The following is a 22,357-nucleotide window of genomic DNA, read 5'->3' on the forward strand; positions in this document are numbered from 1 at the left end:
ACAATGTACCGAACCTTACAACAATGAAAGTTAGCCTGGCCATTAAACCCAAGCAGTTTAAGAGAAAACAAAATGCTAAGCACCAAAAAAGAAAAGAACACCAAGAAAAAATATATACACCAATGTTAACACTTACACTAGTTACATGTATTAGTTAATATGTACACAGCTATAGAAACGAGTCCATTTATTAGAATAAGAAGTGGTTGTGACAAAAAATAATTAGAGTTTTAATACTAGCGTGGCCTAAAACATACATCCTAATTTTTGGCCGTAAGTCTCCCTGTTTAAAATGCGTGATTTCCAATAAAGATGACAAAATACCAAAGAAAACAAAATAGGCTATAACCCACAGTGAAAAGTGTGGCACCTATACGCAAGAGACATCAACGCGCTCATGTGCAAACCAAACTTTGTTATCTTCATACCATCATTCATAATAAACAAACAAAGAATTGAGATTTCAGTGAACGCCAAAGTTTGCGTAAGTTGCATGCACGACGTACTTTCCGGATGGGGCTATAGCTCATACCTCAAAGTCTCAAGAATAACCTATAGTCAATGCTGAAACATGAAAAACCCGCTAAAGTTTGAGAAAACCTTAAGTAAAAAAGGCCAAACACTGTACAGTCAACCAAAATCCAAAGGTCGGTTGTCGACTATACCCATACCATATATACAGATAACAGGCAGACATGTTCTCAAATATGTTGACCAGCAGAGCAGGCTCAGCATTCAGTGGCCGCAGTAGTGGTAGTACGGTAACTAAGATTCTATTATGGTGATAACCGTGACAAAGTATATGCTTATACGATAGCCTAGTCAGTAAAAGGCGGAGGTCCGGGTCTGCCGGAGGTGAGATTAGATGTGGCCAAAAACGCTTTTTAATGGAGCATGCTTGTACCCAGATTTTGCGAGTAAGTGTGCTTGAGAGTATAGAAAACTGAAAGAATGAAACGTATAGGCTCGGCAAGCTATTATTTGTGCTTGTTGCCTTCGGTTACACACTTACTGGTTCGCTGTTCGTCCTTTGTTACCCGGATCCGGAAGTTGGACATTTAATAGCCGGTTAATTCTATTATACGCGCAATTACGGCAATTTTATCTAAACCTTGCAATCTGTAAGGTACTGCTATTATACAGTATAAGCCTTAAGCTAAAGGCCTACGCGTAGGCTATAGTTATATGGCATAAGCGTTAAGCTAAACGCCTACGCCTAGGCTATAGTTATACAGCACACACCGCTGCAGGCTGTACGGTACCGGAACGACCTTACCTGCTTTCAGCAATGGGGTTTCCCACGAATCATGTTTCTGCCGAAGTAAAGGACTCCCCATTCCAAATGCAAATCGTCTTACTCTAAAGTTAGAAGTGCATACTTCCTACCATTCCAATGGGAAAAAATTACCGTACTCTGGCCCATTTTAATGGGCGTACAGCAGACGAATGGGGTGATTGCGTGAAGGAATCTAGCCTATATGTACGGTAGCCTGTAAAGGCCACAACAATTATAATTTGGGTTCCGCAAAATATTTATGATCACCACAAAAATATTTCACGTTAGCGCAAAATATTTATGATCACCACAAAATATATATTTTTCTCAGCAAAATATTTTAGAAATTCACAATATATATTTTGTCTCCCTCTAAAATTATTTTGTGCCTTGAAAAAATATTGCGACTTCGAAATATTTTGCGAGGTCGAAATATATTTCGCTGTGGAACTTCCACTACCGCAACAAATATAAATTCGCCGCACAATATTTTAGAATCGCCGCACAATATTTTAGAATCTCATCGCAACATTTGAAAATGTGTGCTTACCGTATGGTAGGCGTAGTTGATGAGGTCTTCGGGAAAGGAATAAGGTTACCGGTCACAGCCACAAATAGTGAGAGATAGTAAGCTTTTGCAAGCCTTAACAAGCTTAGGTGTAGGCTACACGTTAAACATTGTAAGGTCTTTTGCAAGTTCAGTATGCTAACAAACTTTCTAGGGCTTGGCTGTATAGGTTAGGCCTACCGAATGTAAGGTGTAGGGCTATAGGCTATGTTGTTTTTTTTGTCTCGAAGACCAAAGCTGTTCATAACAGCATAAATTTTAACTGACTTTTTCAGAAATTTGTTTTATAAAATGAAGTGTACCTTCTTAGTGTGAAAACTGATCTTCATTGCAATGAATTGTGTTGAGTGCCATAATGAAATACCTGACATTTTTATGATATGTTCACACTGTGGTCACGGTGAGTAGCGTACCTTTCAAGTGAAGATATAAATATTTTAATGAAAATTTGGCTGTAGACTAACATATTTTTTGTTTTCTTTTTTACACCAACAAGAAATGTTTTACCTAAATCGACTGTGTGTCTGTGTATTATTATTAATAACGAATTATTATTTAGTAAAAAATATATCATACAACGTGCCAAGTCATGTCTCAAAAGTCCACATGTTGTTTTTATGTTTTGCAGCTACTACTTTGGATCAAGATCAAATAATATCTGAATATTTCCATTCAGGATATGAGTATGGAGAAATTTTACAATTGCTACACAGTCGTCATAACTACGCAATCAGTATGAGAACTTTAAAGAGACGATTGCACAAAATTGGACTGCGAAGAAAATGTGGCTGGAAAAAAGACATCACCGTTTTATTTCAGGCAGAAAAACGTATCGAGGAGTTGTTAGATGGACCCTCTTCTTTTGGTGGATATCGGTCAGTTTGGCACACATTACAAATGGAAGGTTTAAGAGTACCAAGGTTGTATGTAGCTGATGTACTACGTAATATTGATCCGAAAGGGTGTGAGGCTCGAAGAGCTCACCGTTTAAGGCGAAGAGAGTATCACAACCCTGGGCCAAATTATGCATGGCACACAGATGGTTACGACAAGCTGAAACCATTCGGATTTTCTATACATGGTGCAATTGATGGATTTAGTCGAAAAGTGCTGTGGCTTAATGTTACACGATCAAACAAATGTCCACATGTTGTCGCTAATATGTATATTAAAGCTGTCACTCACTTCCAAGGCTGTCCGATTGAAGTAGTATCAGATTTGGGTACAGAAAATGGATTGTTGGCAGCAGCGCAGTGCTTTTTTCGAGATAACATTAACTCGCATCATTATGTACCATCACCCCGAAATCAGCGGATAGAAAGCTGGTGGTCAATATTCTCCAGGTTTCGTGCCTGTTGGTGGCGCAACTTTTTTAGTGACCTTGAGTTTCGAGGTATTGTGGATTTCTCCCAAACACTCAGCAAAGAATGCTTGTGGTATTGCTTTTCATGTTTAATTCAAAATGACTTAGATTTTTTCAAGGACCACTGGAATACTCACCGAATAAGAAAATCTCGACATAATGTAATTGCAGGACGGCCAGATTTACTATATTCCATGCCAGAAAGATATGGAGGAATTTCTGGCTTATTAAAAAACGTTGCACCACACAACATTAGTTTGGTATTGGCTGAAATATCACAACCAACTGAAACTGAAGACTATCAAGAATATTTTGATTATGCTACATCTGAACTTGGACAAGGAGTGCCATCTTGTTGCACTGAAGCCTTAGATCTGTATAAAATGCTTATGAATGTAGCCAGAGACCGATAAACGGAACTATTTATTTCTGTGTGAGCAAGTAATGTAAAGTTTATTGCCTATCATTTTAAGTCTATCAACATAAATGTCGTGTTTTGTATTACTTTTGTATTGCATTCATCATAAGCACGATTCTATTACACTGAAAAACTATGTATCGAAATTTTAGCAGATACACTTGAAGAAATACAACTGTAGCTCACAGAAACATTACACTTGAAAAGAATACTGAAAATCTCACAGAAATATATCTACTGTACCACAACAAGCATGCAACATAAATACTGCTAAACACACAAAAAAATTACTAATTTCAGGAAAAACTCAGTTTGGCAAGCTTTGTTTATAAACATTAAACAGTGGTCATTACACATTGAAGGCAAGTGAAATAGGTTCAACAACTAAACTAATGTAAAATATAAAATTTTAATGCAGTCCAAATGCTTGAGCATTACATATTGCCGTTAAAAAGATAGACCTAAAATCGTTTTCTTTCTCCATGTGCTTTGCTGGTAGTGTAACAACCCTGCCGCATGCTCCAACTACAGGGTAGCAAATACTGTGTTTTGGATTATTTTCCAAACAGTTGTGATCGAACTGCACCGAAATTTGAAGGTCGTTCCCAAATATAGGCCTGTGTTTCTGGCCTGTTAGCCAACCCAACACACCTGCAGGTGTCAAGTCAGGAGGAGTACATGAAATTAAATGACAATCATTCTCGTCGTTAGCCAAGATTTCATGTCCAGTTACATTTACCTTATTGTCCTCTAAATGCATTAAAAAATCCACAAAGTTATCCATTATTTTTTCTTCCACAATTCTTTTCGAGGAATTTTCATCAGAGTGATTGGGAATTAACAGACTTGCAACATAATTTGCATCAACAGCACGCTCAGACGATGTGATAAAAAGAGGTTCAAAAAGCAATGGATTCCTTTGTAATGCTGTAATTTCTCATTGTCCCAAAAAGATGCTGCATATGTAAGTTATTTCAAATAGAAATAGACAAAACTGCAAAAAAGAAAAAAACTTGCACTGGTAAGCACTGTAACAAAACATATGTAAAGGGCTACATTTTCTTGAAGATGAAGTGCTTTTAACCTCTAACAAATCGTTACAATACCACTATAGCAGTGGTTCCCAAACTATGGTACACATACCACTTGTGGTACGCCAGCAACTTATCAAGTTTACACCAAACGGATCGCAAATGATCTTTTATTATGGTCGGCAATATTTTAATTCACATAAATTAGGTAGAGTATGAGCAAATTTAATGCTTTATTCCCTACTGAATACTAATTCCTTAGGGTATTGACACATTGGATCGTGAAACAAGCGTTTCTTTGTGACGAAATATAACGTCATTTATTACTAGGTAATAAATCCTTGAAGTCAGTTTTTAATTTTATAGTCCTGCAATGTAGGTGGTACAAGAACGCTGCATAAACCAAAAAAATGGTACGCGAGTAGATGAAGTTTGGGAACCACTGCACTATAGACTGTCTGTAACTTCCACCCGATTTCGCTATCAACTTATACCCAATTAGAAATCTAATGTAAAATAATTACACACAATTAAATAACTTTAAACTTTCAAACCATTTGATTTGTTGTCCATCAAGTTGTCATGGCAGTTACTTCCGTTTTCCTTTGAACTAGTCTCATCACAGAAGTTCTGTGTCTCAATACTGGAATGAGGTTTCTCTAAAAAAAGCCATAACTGAAACAAAAACCAGAAACATGCACAGCAACATTTTTCAAATCAAATTTCTTGTGACGTCTGACGTAGTTACCCCAAAGGCCTAATTAGTATCGTGTTTTACGTTCCACGTTGATTCCTTTATCGCGTGGAATTTGTTTGGTGTAGTGCTGTGCTCGGCTGGGCGACGGTTGTCGGTAGTTACGTTTTGGTTTTAGAGTAAGGTGGATGTTTTTATGAAAAAAAATGCCATTAAACGCTAACAAGGCAAAACCGGCTGAGTGACTAGCCGTTAAGGCGGGAAGATTCCTGGCTAAGGAAAATTTTGGTTGCAATTATACCCTTAGTTTCCAATTATCTGAACGAGCCAATTTGACTGGCATCTTTTACTTTAATAGTGACAATCACACATGCGTTCAGAAACCTTTTTATGGTAATATGATTCACAGCTTACAGTTTAATTGAATCATCCAATCAATCAATAATTCTGTTTATCATAAGTAATATGTTACAAAAAACTTTATACTTATTCCATGTATTGCATAGACCTGTCACATGGTATAATGTATTTAAGATTAAACTGAACTTACCTTGCCCACAAAAGCCGCAAAATAAATGTGTTGAAGAGAGTACTATTCCACAGTTTGTGCAATACATTGTGCAGATCATTAAATATTCTAATGTACTGGAATCTGACAATTTGTCAACAAGTGAAACTGACTATGAGCACTTTTTTATATAAGTAAACTGACGATTATAGTGTAACTATAGTTAAATAATGAACAAACGGGTAACGTCACTAAATACACAAACAAACATCTACTTCATCATAATTATTGTGATGTATCATTGTAATTACTGCTGTGTAGCAGCTGGACTTATCGCTACAATTGCATTGTTTATTTTTCGCCAATAGTTGTGCTGTGCCATAGTTACGATGCTAACTATTACAGTTATAGCACAATAAAACACAATGGTCACTAACATTTAATGAGCAGGAAAAAGTGTCAAACTTTGAGAGCTTAAAACATGCATGATAGCAATAATAGTATTTGTGAAATAACGTGGAAAGTTAACATAGTTCTTCATATTTAGGTCATCTTTAAATAGTTCAAGTCAAAAATACGAAATTAGGGGTTCTTAAACTCTTAGAAATGGTGCCAAAAAACTTGTGTCTCTATCCTATTGCAAAATAAAACAAAATAACAAGTTATGTGCGTGTAACTTTCATCATTGGACTGCAATTTGGAAAACAAACCATTGCCAACCGACAGCAATTGAACTTGGTTGTGAAATAATCAACCCAGTAGCGAAACCATCCAGTGAAAAAAATCCAGCTGTCGTCGTCATAGCTCAAAGAGAATTTTTCGTGCCACCTTAAGAACCTTACGTGCACTCCAATTTCATAACCACTGGACTAAATAGCTTATACTGGCTACAAATTATACGCAAGTACAATCCTGTTTTATAACTAAGGATATAACCACCTGGTGGATCAATGTAAGGGACATGGGGGCCCAATTACAAAAGTAGAAGAGCTCCGAGCTCTGCCAACAGCATCATCATCCACGCTGAAAAATCGTCCGCATGGAGATCCAGTACCAAGGGATGATTCATCCACACGACAGCCAGGCAAATCCTAGCCTCTACAAAGTAAACAGCTTGAATGTAGATACCATGCTGGTGAACCTAGCTTTGATTCTTGGAACTGAGGATGAGGATGTTGGGACCATCTTCCCAACAGAAGATGAGGTATATGCCATCTTAACCTCTGCTGCTGCAGCTTCCTCTGGTGACACAGATCAACCAGTGAAAATGTGTATTGCGGCAGCAATTCCTGAACTCCATGAAGAATACCCTATAGGAACAAATGTGGCTGTGGTGTGGGACAGAGAAAACAATCAACGTCAGTAGTTTTTGGCAAGGGTCTGCCATTTAAACAAAGATGGCACTGTACAATGTGACCAATACCAGCGGGTTAACGATAACAACAATACCATGTGGAGGAGACCAAAAAGAGATGACATTCAGGATGTTATTCCTGTTCAAATCGCCCCTGTCACAGTAGAGACTGAATGGGTGTTCCAAGGTGTGACGACCATTGTGTCGTTACTAAAGTGTATAAATGTTTCTCAAATCTCTGGTGTATTTCATGACACTTTTATGTGAATTTCATATACCGGTAACAAGTTATTTGTATATAGTGTTGAAATTGTCATCATTATTCTTGGATGCGACCAGTAATCTCAAGTTGCACCAACAAAAATGAAAAAACTATGAAAAATAATGACCAAAATATAATAGTTTCAATGTTTTAGGGAACTTTCAAGCATGCTGGGCTTTTTGTTGCTGTTTTAAAGTAACAGGCTCAATTTTCTTCTTCTTTTGACACCAAAATCAGCCCAAAAGCTTGACTGGAAGTAAATTTATTGCAGATTCGTCAATTTGTATGGCGGCCATCTTGAATTTTTCATATAAAGTCCGGGCTCCATCCGGAATTTGAACAAAATCAAAAAAATTTTTTTGCACGTTCCTAGGTATGTCCATAGGCACCTTTTAAACTCCAGTTCTGTTGTGTTACTTGAAAAAAGTCAAAATCACCCCAGTATAGCCCACTGCTATTTTAAGGATGTTTGCTGATGTCACATTTGCAAGAATATTTAACAAAACATGTTCAAAAAACTTGATAAAAATACTCAATCGTGTCGAAGAGTTATAAGAAGAAGCTGGGAAAGGGAAGCTGAGCACACAGCTATTTTGGAGAATTGGTGACAGAAATTACACAATTGCACTTAAAAAAAGTGACAATCATATATTATGTGGGTTTAGTATATATGTGCACAGCCACATGATGCCTTTGTAAAATGAAACCCAACTACTCAAACTATGTCTTCAACTGCAAGGTTGTATACTATACACCCTTATTAATTTGGGAAGGCTACAATATCTTTAACTTTTGGTTGAAACTTGTTTATAGCGTTTGGTCCTGTTCCAGGTAACTTTTTATAATGTTCCACCCAGCTTTGGCCTATATACCTAATAGTAATCAAGACAAAAGCCTTCAACATTTTCTTTACAAGTTTGTTAGCATACTGAACTTGCAAAAGACCTTACAATGTAGCCTAGACCTAAGCTTGTTAAGGCTTGCAAAAGCTTACTATCTCTCACTATTTGTGGCTGTGACCGGTAACCTTATTCCTTTCCCGAAGACCTCATCAACTACGCCTACCATACGGTAAGCACACATTTTCAAATGTTGCGATGAGATTCTAAAATATTGTGCGGCGATTCTAAAATATTGTGCGGCGATTCTAAAATATTGTGCGGCGATTCTAAAATATTGTGCGGCGAATTTATATTTGTTGCGGTAGTGGAAGTTCTACAGCGAAATATATTTCGACCTCGCAAAATATTTCGAAGTCGCAATATTTTTTCAACGCACAAAATAATTTTAGAGGGAGACAAAATATATATTGTGAATTTCTAAAATATTTTGCTGAGAAAAATATATATTTTGTGGTGATCATAAATATTTTGCGCTAACGTGAAATATTTTTGTGGTGATCATAAATATTTTGCGGAACCCAAATTATAATTGTTGTGGCCTTTACAGGCTACCGTATATATGCTATTCATCTGAACAAAATATTTACAATTCGATGCCCAGAGGCCAGAACGCTTGTTATTTAAAAAAGAATCAAACTAAGTCGAAAATTTCTATTGTTAAGTTTAAGCGATAGAAAAAATCTTGCCACCCCAAAAAAATGGTTTCCGTAACTCGGAAAGGGTCCATTCTTAATAATTACACTGGACAACAGCAAAATTATTCCTCAAATAAAAATAAACTGCCTAGACTAACTTTGGGACGCTGATTCCAAATCTGAAATCAGAATTGGTCTATCACGTCAGGTTTTCAAGATATGAAAATTCACGAAATTCGGATTTTGCATTGATTGGCACTATATTATGAGGTTCTACAGTACAAGGTATTGTGCAATTTTCTTTCCCAGCGAATTGTTGGTCATATTATGTCACAATGCATGTTATGTAAGATTAATATTGACATTATTTTGTAAATGCAATGTTCTATCTTTTCACAATTAATGCATTCTTGAATGTTCTTGGCCATGACTATAGAGGGGGGGGGGGGGGGGGGTAAAATCGAAGACTCTGTGTGTTTTTGCACTGATGTTGATTCACTCATGTATGAGCTTGGCCACCAACACATTAGCACTGAGTGGAGACTGTTCATTGATTCTAGCAAAGCTAGTTTGAAAGCTGTCCTACTGCACAATGGGAATGAAAAGCCTTCTGTCCCTATTGCTCATGCTGTCGATTTGAAGGAGACGTACGAGTCTATGGAAACCATCCTACGGGTCATTAACTACCGGGCTTATAACTGGAACATATGTGGAGACCTTAAAGTTGTGTCACTTTTGCTCGGATTGCAGTTGGGTTACACCAAGCATATGTGCTTTCTCTGTTTGTGGGACAGTCGAGACGATGCAAACCACTATGACACAACTGAATGGCCAATGAGAACGGACTACATTGTTGGAAGATATAATGTTAAGTGCCAACCCCTAATTGATCCGAGCAAAGTGTACTTGCCACCACTTCACATTAAACTGGGCCTGATCAAACAATTTGTGAAGGCAATGGATTTCAATGGAGATGGATTCCTGCATATAAAAGAAAAATTTGGTGCAATACTAAGTGATGCTAAACTGAGAGCTGGAATATTTGTTGGCCCCCAAATACGTGATTTGATCCGTGACCCAGTATTTCCATTCAAGCTTAATTCAATTGAATTAAAAGCCTGGAATGCATTTGTACAGATTGTACAAAATTTTCTTGGGAAGTACAGGGCAGAAAATTACTCGGAACTAGTGGACAATTTGCTGGAATCATACCGCGAAATGGGCTGCAGAATGTCGGTTAAACTGCATTTTCTTCATTCACACTTGGAATTTTTCCCGCCAAACCTGGGTGATGTGAGCGACGAGCATGGGGAAAGATTTCACCAAGACATCTCTGTGATGGAATCGCGGTATAGAGGTCGATTTAACCCAAACATGATGGGGGACTACTGCTGGTTTCTTCAGCGTGAAACTGACACTGAACATACTCGAAAGAGCAAGTGTATAAAGCACTTTTGAGGGAATATAATGTTATTTTTGTCTGATTTAATTATCCTGGGTTGTGTTAAATTGTGCAGTATGATAATGCTGTTATTTTCAATAGAAACTACTGGGTTGATTACATGTAATGTTTTGTTCCGCTCAGCCAAAATTAGCCAAAATCACAGTTATGGGTTGTCGTGAGCATATATCATATCTCAAAAACGTGACGTGTTAGAAAAAATCTAAGACCAGATTTGGATTCAGCATTGCAAAATTAGTCTAGGTAAACTTGAAATGAGCGAGGAATAAAAAATAAGTTGTAAATTGTTGTCCAGTGTTATAAGCTGTACCGGTATTATTGCAATTGTTTTTGAATGCTGACCTTTTTCTACTTCATTGTTTTACAGTAGTGATTAATTTCTTATTCAGAATCGTAACAATGAAAGTCAGCACTGTAGTTGTACTTACTCTATGTCAATTTTGCAAAATATCATTTGCACTTGAGCCTATTACTACAACACTTGTTCTTGGAGCAAGTGGTGTAGCCCTAATATCTACATTACTTGGAGAATATGTTGGTCTTTCCAATTTTCGATGTAAATCTGGTCTAATTGAATGCTGTGGTAGTACTCACATTCAACCAAACATGACAGGTTTGTGTGTGATATGTAATTTAAGGTATATATACATATCTATAAGTAAAACAACTAAACTACAAATTGATTGTAGTGTATATACACAAAAGTTCAACATCAATACATATATAAACAGAACAGAATTATTTTTTTGTCAGTAGATTAAATTCTGAAACAAAGAACTGATTTAATTAAACGTGAATACCACATCAGACATATTGAAGGTAAATACTGGTGGCTAGACTGCATTTTCTAGCCTTTTTTGTCAAAATCTTGTTTTCTCAAAAGATGTAAGAGTTCACTTCAAGTGCGCACTCACAAGCTGCCAGGTGCTGGTTTTGATACTTTGGCAAGCCTCTCTCTGGTAAAACACTTGCTATAAATCACGTAAAAATGCGTAAAAACTGTGTTCGCAATTGATAAATTCATACAAAATTCAGCTAAGTGCACATAATTGTACTTTTTAACGCACCTGAAGTGCGCTACTGAATTATAACCACTGAGTTTAGTTTGCTCTTGCCCAACTCTGCAGATTGCATTGAGGGTAAATACTTAGGTTCGCACCTGTTCAGTATACAAATCAAATGCTACTTTACAGGGATGCATATCATGCAGTCATTGTACTGTATAGTTACTCTGAGTGATTAGAAGGAAGTGCACTGTAGTAATGTACCAATACTTAGTTTTCAGATGACAGAGGCCAGAATGATAGCTACTGATTATACACGATACAAGAGGTCATATGCACACTCATTGCAGTTATTCAGTAGAAATATTAGGCGGCACCTGCTGCCTTTAACTATATGAAGGGCTAAAACTTTGCCTATTCCATATGCAAATTTTTTAATATTTTGCAATAACATCATACCTTAGCAACTATTTTTCCAGAATTTTTCACTCGATTTGTTTGAGAGACACAACTTTTTGCAAATAAATCAACATTTTTTCATTATAATATTTAGTTAGTTTATGTTAACCACCCATATTTCTTAATTCGAGCTGCAGTTGTCAAGCTACAAAATCAACTTAAGCGCAAAACAGTAGGAAGAAAACAAATGCTTCATCACTGAAGAAGTTGTAAAACTGTTTTCCCACAGCAAATTTTGCGTTTACATAAATTGCATTAGCTTACTGCTTTGTCAATTGCACAGACCATCAAATATGACGAAACCAGTGAAAACTTACTAGACATAGCTATTTTACTATAAGTTTCAATGTTAATCTCGAGCAAGTAACAGTGTAACATGCGTTACTAACAATTCATGCTGATTGCTGACTGAAACCAAAACTGGTGGGCTACTAATACTAACTGAAAAAAACAATTTAATCTATTATGCAATACGACATAATAGTATGTTTCACCGTTTTATCTGATGCGTAAACAATCAGGTTTGGGTATGAACATGCATGCGTGCAGATACCGCCTCATTTTACTTATTCGTATTTTCATATGAGCGACCACATGACAAGGGTTTCCTGTTCTCTTCAATTCTAACTTCTGCAGTAGTTACAGCTGCTCATTGCTTGAGCAGAGTTTTACCTAGACTACAACTACGCTTATGCTTGAAGTTTGATTAAAACTCGAGTACCGTAATCCAGAATGTACTGGATATGAGTGGGAATAATTAGACTTTAATATTGGTAACTAAAAGAGTCGGTGTGAATAATAAAATATCTGGCAAGTACGAGTATTGGAAATTATTGTAATACTCGGGCGAAGATTTGGATTTGACCCGTTACATCCCTATTATACATCTGATAAGCTTAATTGGGCTGTTCTTTACCCAATGGTGCATTACTTCGTATCGCTGCTGTACCTTCGAGCTGCAAAAGACATTGCGAGCCGGTTTGTGGATCCAATCGTTTTCTCTGAAATTGGAGCTAGATATTTTATTAATTCTTATGGAGCCAAAGCTGGAGAACTCTACAAAACCTTTTTCAGCTCCAACATCAATGCTCTCCCTCTGTGGCTCCCTTGCCCTGATTTTAAGTCATACAGTTATTCAGTGGTTCTTTGCAATGGGATGTTGATGGGCCGCAAAACAGTTCTACAAATGGGGAAGTCGACATGTTATAATGATGTGTGTTTATTCAATTATTTCAAGCTATTTGATTTGATAGCTCTTGATCTGAAAAAACAAGTTTTCTGAATTTTGGATTTCAGACATATCATAAACAATGCTATAGAGATATTTGAAGCTATATTAGCTATAAATTGAAGTTATGCAAGTATTGAAAACGATTTCAAGTATATATATAGTGTTGGTAAAAGCTAACTTCTTGTCAAAGTACTTAATTAAATATTTTAAAAAATTTTTGTGATTTTAAAATAATTTTTTTTCTTAAACAAATCTAATATGTTTGCATTAGAATTGTTACTAAAGTTAGAGCTACATTTCAAAATGGGACCCCGACATATGAGCACTTTTTCCCAATATAATTTATCCTCCATAAATTTATTCCAAAACATTTTGTGAGTTGATGTTGAACAGTGTTAGCTATTTTAAAACATCATTCTTTAAACATAACAATATCTAGGATAATTACAGGCTACTGATAACTTTGCTTTGCTCACACCTTTTTTGTAGAAGTATTTCAATTCAAACTGCTTTATGTTCTAGGCTTGAAGTATGAATTAAACAATTTGTTGTTTGGACAACACTTGGTGAATGACGTTGCCTTCAGAGCGGTTAAATCTCATTTAGATGATGAAAATCCCCATAAACCACTGGTGATGTCTTTTCATGGTGAGAGCAGTAGTAATGCTGTGATTTTGCGATAAAAGCTGTGAGGCTGTCAATAATTTCCGTTACTTGGTAGTTAATATTATTAGAGGTAGTTATTAGGTCCCAAAATTCATTCTTATAGCTAAATGACAAAAGTTCTAATTAAAGAGCTAAATTATCTGACTGACTAATAATATTGTCATGTATGAGTTTTTGCCATTATTATTATGTTTGCATAATTTATCGATAAATAATTTATTATTGACATAATTTACTGAAATTTATAGGCAGTATTTTCTGCTATAACCTACTTTGCGTGGTGGTAGGCAAAGCTGGGCAACCGCTCTTTTAGAAAGATGGTCAATCGTACTTTCACTTTTCTATAAAGAAAAGAGCGCGCTTGTTTTGTCGTTCTTTTTAGAAATTAAAAAATAGCATTTACATTTAGAGTAGAAATAACAACACAACCAACCAACCACTGACCCCGAAAGTGGGGTGCGAAGGCGCGCCGCACCCTTAATTTTGAGAGTGAAAGGTGCTCCTCCGCACCTCCTTTGGTAAAATGGAAGTAATGCCTAAAGAAAGAACGAATAGGGTAGGATGTTATATTCCTCTTTTAAGGAAATTAAGGCACACTTCACAAAGCATTTACTTGATGTCCAACTTATGACAAGTCTTTTGCTCGTATGGATGACCTGGAAGTTTTACAGAAATTGCTTTGCTTTTAACCAGTGTATCGGCATGAAGGTAATCTTTTGCCACACGATAGATTCAGTTGTACAGCAACTAGGCTATCTGTTCTCATACATCAAGGCTTGTTTCCTTTCGTTTGTTTTTGCGTCTGAAAATACAAAAGCTTGACATAAAGTGGCATTATTAGTTGTAACTTGCAAAATTGTCAATACGTTTAAAACGAAACCGGTGCGCAAAGCCAGTTGAAACCATTACATAACATCAGTTATGCTTTGAACATCGTTTTATAGCCAAATGGATTAATTATAGAGTTAATTGCATTTGCATTAAAATAATTTTGCCCTGTTATTAGTGTGTCCATCACCTGAAAACAATAACAAATGTGCTGTTATCACGGGCGCTAACTTAGTTCCATGTGAAATGCTACATGCGTGTGAAGCATGGTTTGTTTTGTTTGCCTTTCTCTTTTCAAGCTTATTTTCTCTTTTAAACTTCTTGGTGAGTGTATGAGGAATTTACATTGAAACATTGCCAAAAATAGTCTTGGTGCTTGGGGTTTGCACACTTATTACTAGGTTTTTTTTTCAAACCAATGGAATATATTATTTTGTTCAAAGCTAAATCTGTAGGAATTAGCATAAAAATGATCTTATTTTGTGAAAGCGATGATAAACCTATTTTATAGTAAAGCGTCATTAACAATTATTATCTCAAGTGTCGGTATAGGAATGTCTCAATTATGTCGGGCATGGTTAATCGTCAACAATCAACGTTCTAATATGCATTAAATATGCCTACTTTGAAGTGACTGGGTGACCGTACTTGTATTTTATGAAACAACTTTGTGCTAATTTTCCACGTAATGATTTACGACTTATACTTCAAGTTTTCGCTGAAGAATATTAAAACTCGGTGCCTATGCAACCATATATGCAGTTATAGTACTGAGATGTTTGACAAAATCAAAAAGTCTCAAGGCACATATGTGAGTTAGGATGGGCTAATACGCACCCAATCTGAAATAGATTTGGCAAATATAACCCTGAGTGGAAGACTCAGACGAATACCAACTGTAATATTACCTTTGGATTTATCCACTTTAGTGGGGAATTATGATCTCATTTGAAGGTTTAGCTTTAGTAAGGACAAATTCCTTGCATTGAAAGTCATATAACAAACAGATTTAGATTACCAATTTCCAACTACTTATATATATATATATTTTTGTATACGAAGAAAATTTTTGTTTTATGACTTTGTCCAAATGGGGCAAATAATAATGAAAATTTATCAATTAGATTCAAGATTTGTCTGTACCAATCTATTTGATATTTGTGTTTACACAAATGCAAATGATTTCGATTGTGGCACGCTTGATTTCCTTAGATGCAAGATCGACTGCAGTTGGCAAATGATATTGAAATGAATGATGCTACAGACAACTTTACATCCCAGATTGTCCACAATATTGGTTTCCATAGACTCAGCTCAAAACTTGAAGCGAAGTACTAGATAACTAAGTAATAACAGAAAAATTGTACTGAATTACTAAATTAGGCTTACGATAATGTCTGCCAAAAATCAAACACCTCATCTTGAGGTCTTTCTGAGTAGAAAGCAATGCTAAATTTGCAATTTCCTTTAGTTGTGACTGTTGCTGAGGCCCAATGTAGTCAATGATGAGCGTCACTGCACACTTTGTTACTGCAAATTAGTGAAAAAGGTTATCTATGGATCTTGTACTCAAATCTTAGTGTAGGCATGAAGTCGTAAGAGTGAAAAAGTAAACTTTGCAATAGGTAGTTTAATCTACACACACACATTATTTGGTTCTGGTAAGTGGTAATATTTTCTGGTTGCTATTAGTTGAGTGGTAACCATTACATTCTAAAAGTCAAGGCCAGTAGTTAGTTAAATATTGTGCTTGGTTATGTATGGAATGACTCAATGTGTTTATACTTTTGAATAGGTTGGACTGGTGGTGGAAAAAACTATGTTACACGAATGATAGTTGACAATATTTATGTGAAAAAGCAAAAAAGCTCATTTGTTCACATTTTTAATGCTGAAGTTGACTTCAAGCATGCTAGTCAAGTGTCCTTATATAAGGTAACGATACTTTCTGGTTTTAGGCATACCTTTTTAATTGTGTGTGTCACACTATAACCAACATGCTTAGTGTACTTCATTGTTTATTTTGATTAAATGCACTGGCGTTTATTCTACTAAATGGTTGAATTGCATGTTACAAAGAAAAGATTTTTTAAAGTCATTGAAGTTTTGTAAAAATTGTTTTGATGTCTTTTCAAACATTTTTGTGGAATATATTTTGGGATAATTTTAATAATATAGTTAGTTAGTATTATGTAGCAATCCAAACTTTTCGGGGCTCTTGACATTTGCAATAGCCAGATCAAAATGATCGACTAATAAAGAAGTTCTTATGGCAATTGCTGAATGAATAGGCTGTTGAGTTATGTAGGTGCTTTACTCATAAAATGTTTTAGGCACGGTGGAACGGCATCCTTGTACGTAAAATAAAACAAAAAAAGGTATAGATAAAAATCTAAATTTTTTTATTGGCATGCAATCGATTTGATGTATCAATGTCAGTGTCATGATGTGATCAACATATTGGGCACCCCTTTAAAAGTGTTGGTAAAAATAAGGGTTAATAATAATTTGCAATAAACCTTAAAAACAAAAAGGGAACAAATTGCATTGATTTAAACAACATTTTGAGAAAAACGAATTCAAACAAGAAAATGAGAAAGGTGGTATTATGAAACCATTCAAATTTATGCAACTAACATTATGATTACTAATTGAGTTCATTTATTTATGCAAAAAGAACTATATACAATGGGGTTGACTATACAACTTTTTGTGAAGGATCAACTACAATCTTGGCTGCATGGCAATGTATCAAGATGTGGTCGTTCAATTTTTATATTTGATGAAATGGATCACATGCCTGAGGGACTTATTGATGCAATAAAGCCGTACCTGGGAACCGACCCTATACATCATGTTGATTTTAGAAAAAGCATTTTCATATTTTTAAGGTATCTAGGATTCTACTTGTAAAATTTGGTTGATATATTAAATGTTAACGCAAACATAGCAATTCGGATTTAGATGAGAAAGCAATTAAAAATTTCAGATTTCAGTTCCCACAGACATGATAAACTTGTATAATTGATGCTAGTTCAAGGTAGGTTAGTTGATTTTGACCTGTTCATGTAAAATCACAATTGCTACAGTTTAATACAATACAATAATGTGAAAAAATCAAACGAAATTAAGAAAGCATTATGTACATGTAAATTTGATCAAGTTTTGAAGGTCAATTAGTTCAGGAAAATGTGTAGCTTATAAGTTGTGTCAAATTTCCCCTCTCAGGTATCAATCATGAATTAAACCAAAATTGCATGTAAAAATGTCGATAAAAGAAGTATCTCATTCGAGAATTTTTGTAAATGATTGCATCACAGAAAGTTGAATGTTTTTGGTGATGGTGTTGCGGATAGACATAACCTGTGGGCCAAGTGTATCTGTTTATTTACTGTACTGGAAACTGACTTCAGCAACTCTCCAGTATATGGCTGAATATTACATATTTTAAACTTGCGCTATCGCATCAAATTCAGTATCCGATCAACCACAACGTTATGATTTCAGGTATATGTTATATGTTAGCAATATCCTGAAAATGTTGTTTTGCAACAAGTGCAAACGACAACCATCAATTTTTATAAAAATTCTCATACTTGTATTAATCGACTATTTGTTTTTATGTAAACCTTAATACAAGACGTGATTTGCAAATGCATTCTTTCAACTACCGGTAGTTACAGTTGCGACAGGTAGTGTGACTGTAGACTGTGTACTATAATGCTAGGTAATGTTGGAACACGAAGAAACACTTGATCCGAATTATAAACACCTTGTGTGTATGGAAGTTTAGAACAACTCAATTACTTAGCATAAAATGTGACTTTTCATAAAAAAATGGTTAATTGACAACACACTCATGTCCAAGATTTTCTTTCTAACTTGGTGTATAACAAAATGCTTCAGTCTTGGCTTTGACACATTTTATTAGATATATTATTTCAGAATATCTGTAAGTAACTACTTCTTGGAACTTAACTTTTTTTACGGAACACACTTTGGGGATCCACTGTTCTATACAATTAATTAAATATCAACAGCAATATGCAAGATGTTTTTTATTGAAGTTGGAGAGTCACATATAATGTATTCTATACTTAGTTAGGGCAGCCTCATTTACTTGTAACTGCAAATGTACTTTTTTATCGTTTTTTTCATTGTTTGTCTGTGGCAGTAATACAGGTGGAAATGCTGTTGTAAAGAAAACCATAGAGATCTGGCAAGAGGGAAGATCAAGAGAAAGCATCAAACTCTCTGAAATGCAAGCAATCTTGGCAAAAAGTGCTTATAACCAGAAAAGCGGCCTACGATATAGTGGCATTGTGGAAAAGTATGTAAATAGTTTTTTTATAATATAAAAATAATATAATTAATGATTAATTAATTATAATTATCGAAAAACTAAAACATGTTTTCAATGTTGTATAATATCTCAACTTAGCTAATGTTTTAATCTAGTGGCTCTCAAACGGCGCCTTGGGAGTCACGAGACTTTGCTACGGGTGCTATGACAGTTGAATGAAAATTTTCGTGTTTAGTTTTACTTGCATGGTATGAAACCGTAAATCTAGGGTTTTCTTAAACATACACACTGCACAAATCATGGTTTGTAACAACACAAATATTACTATGCAACGTTATTAACGATTGCTGATCATATTGACCTGACGTTATTATGCTAATTTTTACAAAAGCAAAATCATCTTGTACGCCTTCAAGAAAGTGATTTCATATTAGTTGGATTCCCACTTATATAAGGTTAAGGTAAAGCAATAGGCATATGGTAATATAGTAATGGAAATATCTTTGCACAAGCAGAAGTGATAGAATAAACTCAGTCAATTGTTGTCTTGTGCATTTGACGTCATTTAATACAATTGTTCATTCATTTAAAATACCTGTAATTTTGGGTTGATTAAGACATCATGAGGTTCGTAAGTTTTCAAATAGTGCCGAGAGAAAGAAATGTTTATAAACCACTGCTATAGCACATAGATCTGAGGTAGGATGTTAAACAATGAACAAATGTTGAGAAAAATATTTATTTTAAGGTAGGAAAAGAATTTGTGAGCTTCGAATGACATGTTCACAAACAATTAACATAAACTACCTACTGATGGTGCTTGATAGTATTCTAGCACCCCTGTCTATTAGAATACCAATGTCATAATAATTTTAATTAATGTTTTGGAAATTTTTCAAGTTTGCTCACTGTAATACTACAGTACTATGTTTCCATTTTTAGCCTGCTATTACTTGTGTGATGGCGTTATTCTAGTGTAGGTTTATGACTGGCTTTCCAATTGTAAATTTACTTTTATAAAACCCTTTTCAAGTGTAAATAGGCCAACATTTATTTAGTTTTTTTTTTGCAACCTAGTCATTACGATAGTCAGTATAGTCACACCTGAGAAAGTGGGACAATGATAAAACTTATGCTTAAAATTGCAGGAATTTAATTGATCATTTCATTCCATTTCTTCCTCTGGAACGCCACCATGTTCGCAAGTGCATAAAAGTAGAAGTTGACCGATTGAATATCAAAAAACCAATTGCAAAAACCGTTTATGATGAAATTATGGATGAGCTGCTGTGGTTTCCAGCTGATACAAGACTTTATTCACAGTCAGGATGCAAAAAAATTTCACAAAAAGTCAAAATTGTTTTAAACAGCTGAAAGGGGAAACTTTTTCAATACTGTAGCTGCTTATTGTTAATTTACCAATCGGTCACTGTGAATAAATGATCGTTGTATAAGTTTTCTTACGGAATTTGGGTATGCTATGGTGTACTGCACAAAGGAGAATGGAGAAGAGTTTTTTTATACTTTAATGTTTTTATGTAAATCCAAAAACAATTTGGGAAACACTTGTAAAGTTGTTGGTTTTGAGTCACTTAGAAGGGGGACATAATCACTTAATGAGCATTGAGTGACTGCACCAGTTTTTTCATATGGGTTATCAAAGCTTACACATTGCCATTATTAATTTCTAATTGTGTACATTTTGATTTTTTGTTACACCTTCCAAAGTTCCAAAAGGAAGTTTTCTTTTTCGAGGTCTAAAGTTTTGCCAGTATATCTCTTTATATGATCATCACGAGCATGTTTCTGGGTGCAATTTTTTCGTCTTGTTCCTGTGTTTTCAACCGCCTCGTTTTTTAGGAACTTCTGCATTAAAATGTACAAAACGTTTCAATCATTTGTACGATATTTAGGTTAGAAACGAAGGTGGGTTTTTATTCATTCCATCATCAGAATAATAATACCATTACCGGAAATAAAGCAAAAAGTACTGAATTTAGACTGTCACCAAAAGGAATAATGCCAACAGAATGTTGAGTTGACATTAGAAAAAATACATGAAATCATTGTTTGTTGTTATTCCGGCCATTTTGGCCTTAATCCATTGATTAAAGTATTCTGTTGTTGATCAAAAAAAGCGTTCCCATTTGGCAGAACGTACGCTTAGTTTCGTCCCATCTACATTGCGCAACATGTGTTGGGATAATAAAAGATCCGTTTCAATTGTGCTTAACTGTTTACTGGCGCAGTTTTAAATTAGAAAATGGTGATCGCACCCCACACTCAATTGCTCTAGAATGCTGACGTTATATAAGTAGGCGTTTGTTTTTCCCCATGCTCAGTCAAAACGTGGGCACGATTTTATTTGCTCCGTCGGCCGTCTTATGTTTGAGGGTTTGTTGGTTTTGACTTCTTTACGCAACAAATTATGAGGATCCCTTGAGGAATGATGCGTGTGGCTTCATAAAATTTTGCACATGGATTTAGTATGCCTTAGGTTTTAAATTCGTAAAATCACATGTCTCAAACTGGCATGCCAAACTCAAGACTAGAATTTTTATTTAAAAATCACATGTTATTAATTTTGAAGCACATTTTCACCAAAGTTTTGCATGAGACTTGAACATCTTGTATGGTAATTGCCAGGTTTAAAAAGCAAGACCGGACATACTGATCCACTGTTGGTCTAACAGAGTTTTTTAAATCGTGACGTACAACTCGGGAAATTGCAATATTCAGGTGGTGTAGCGTAGAGGAAACCGTTGTTACAACTCGCTTTTTTGCTTTAATAAATTTTTTCTTGCGCTAAAATTAGTATCACAGAATCACCTTTATCACATCTTTCTAAGTGACGTAAGTTTTCGCAGACTTTATATGTTGCCATAGATTTTGAGGCTAAAAGTAAGTTTTGGGAGTTAGAAAGTAAAGTTTTAGGTTTTCTCCGAAAAAATTGTCGAATGATGTTGTTATTGAAATTTTTTCTGTTAAAGAAAGCTCATGTTCCAAAATTTACTTGAAGTTTTCAGCACAGTAAAGTTTGACAATTTATAGCTGGTTTGTTTTTCGCAATTAGGCAGTTTAGCAGGAGTAGCCAGTGTGGGGTAAGTTGTTACACGTTGCAATAATAGAGCATTATAATAATAATTTAGCACAGTGTTGTAATTACATAAGTGAGAAAAAGATGTCTTGATTGCTACTTTGATTAAGCAAATTTGAATAATTTGGAAAGTTGATCAAGTTTTGGAAATATAATATTGTTTAAAAATTGCAATGAGTTAATCTGAAAAAACGTTAGAAGTTTTTTTAAATGATTTTGGATTATTCCGATCGAGAAAATAATCAGGAATTAGTAAATACGATCAACTGAATAGTTCGTACGTGTCATTTTTCTTC

At 35.2% G+C, this 22,357-nt stretch overlaps 3 protein-coding genes across 7 annotated transcripts; 2 read left to right on the forward strand and 1 right to left on the reverse strand.

The window, feature by feature from the left end:
• The first annotated feature begins 2,061 nt into the window (after nucleotides 1–2,061).
• Nucleotides 2,062–3,771, forward strand: LOC143469001 (uncharacterized). Its single transcript, XM_076966512.1, has 2 exons — nucleotides 2,062–2,244; nucleotides 2,473–3,771. Exons 1-2 carry the CDS (start codon nucleotides 2,178–2,180, stop codon nucleotides 3,618–3,620), a joined length of 1,215 nt encoding a protein of 404 aa, XP_076822627.1. The 5' UTR covers nucleotides 2,062–2,177; the 3' UTR covers nucleotides 3,621–3,771.
• LOC143469002 (uncharacterized) lies at nucleotides 3,702–8,605 on the reverse strand. 5 transcript variants are annotated; one of them, XR_013119053.1, is made up of 4 exons: nucleotides 5,901–8,605; nucleotides 5,211–5,315; nucleotides 4,365–4,581; nucleotides 3,702–4,276 (listed from the first exon to the last, which is right to left on the reverse strand). XR_013119053.1 is itself a non-coding variant. In XM_076966515.1 (3 exons), exons 1-3 carry the CDS (start codon nucleotides 5,977–5,979, stop codon nucleotides 4,463–4,465), a joined length of 303 nt encoding a protein of 100 aa, XP_076822630.1. In that variant the 5' UTR covers nucleotides 5,980–8,604; the 3' UTR covers nucleotides 3,702–4,462. The 5 variants fall into 5 exon arrangements, 4 of the variants coding, with proteins under 4 accessions (XP_076822630.1, XP_076822631.1, XP_076822629.1 ...); XM_076966515.1 differs by having other exon boundaries at nucleotides 3,702–4,581; nucleotides 5,901–8,604; XM_076966516.1 differs by having other exon boundaries at nucleotides 3,702–4,619; nucleotides 5,901–8,600.
• A 2,206-nt stretch (nucleotides 8,606–10,811) lies between these two features.
• On the forward strand, nucleotides 10,812–20,858 carry LOC143468865 (torsin-1A-like). Its single transcript, XM_076966315.1, has 6 exons — nucleotides 10,812–11,086; nucleotides 13,690–13,815; nucleotides 16,457–16,596; nucleotides 17,380–17,552; nucleotides 18,836–18,991; nucleotides 20,113–20,858. Exons 1-6 carry the CDS (start codon nucleotides 10,873–10,875, stop codon nucleotides 20,336–20,338), a joined length of 1,035 nt encoding a protein of 344 aa, XP_076822430.1. The 5' UTR covers nucleotides 10,812–10,872; the 3' UTR covers nucleotides 20,339–20,858.
• The last annotated feature ends 1,499 nt before the right edge of the window (nucleotides 20,859–22,357 follow it).

The sequence above is a fragment of the Clavelina lepadiformis genome, chromosome 8 (assembly GCF_947623445.1).
Source record: "Clavelina lepadiformis chromosome 8, kaClaLepa1.1, whole genome shotgun sequence".
Classification (NCBI taxonomy): domain Eukaryota; kingdom Metazoa; phylum Chordata; class Ascidiacea; order Aplousobranchia; family Clavelinidae; genus Clavelina; species Clavelina lepadiformis.

What these genes read in the sequence shown, in the direction of transcription:
- LOC143468865 (XM_076966315.1), top strand. Translation starts at nt 10,873, where the DNA reads ATGAAAGTCAGCACTGTAGTTGTACTTACTCTATGTCAATTTTGCAAA. An exon ending in CATTCAACCAAACATGACAG is followed by an intron (nt 11,087 to 13,689) that starts GTTTGTGTGTGA and finishes TTTATGTTCTAG; the next exon opens with GCTTGAAGTATGAATTAAAC. An exon ending in ACTGGTGATGTCTTTTCATG is followed by an intron (nt 13,816 to 16,456) that starts GTGAGAGCAGTA and finishes ACTTTTGAATAG; the next exon opens with GTTGGACTGGTGGTGGAAAA.
- LOC143469002 (XM_076966514.1), bottom strand. Translation starts at nt 4,409, where the DNA reads ATGGATAACTTTGTGGATTTTTTAATGCATTTAGAGGACAATAAGGTA.
- LOC143469001 (XM_076966512.1), top strand. Translation starts at nt 2,178, where the DNA reads ATGAATTGTGTTGAGTGCCATAATGAAATACCTGACATTTTTATGATA. An exon ending in ATGTTCACACTGTGGTCACG is followed by an intron (nt 2,245 to 2,472) that starts GTGAGTAGCGTA and finishes TATGTTTTGCAG; the next exon opens with CTACTACTTTGGATCAAGAT.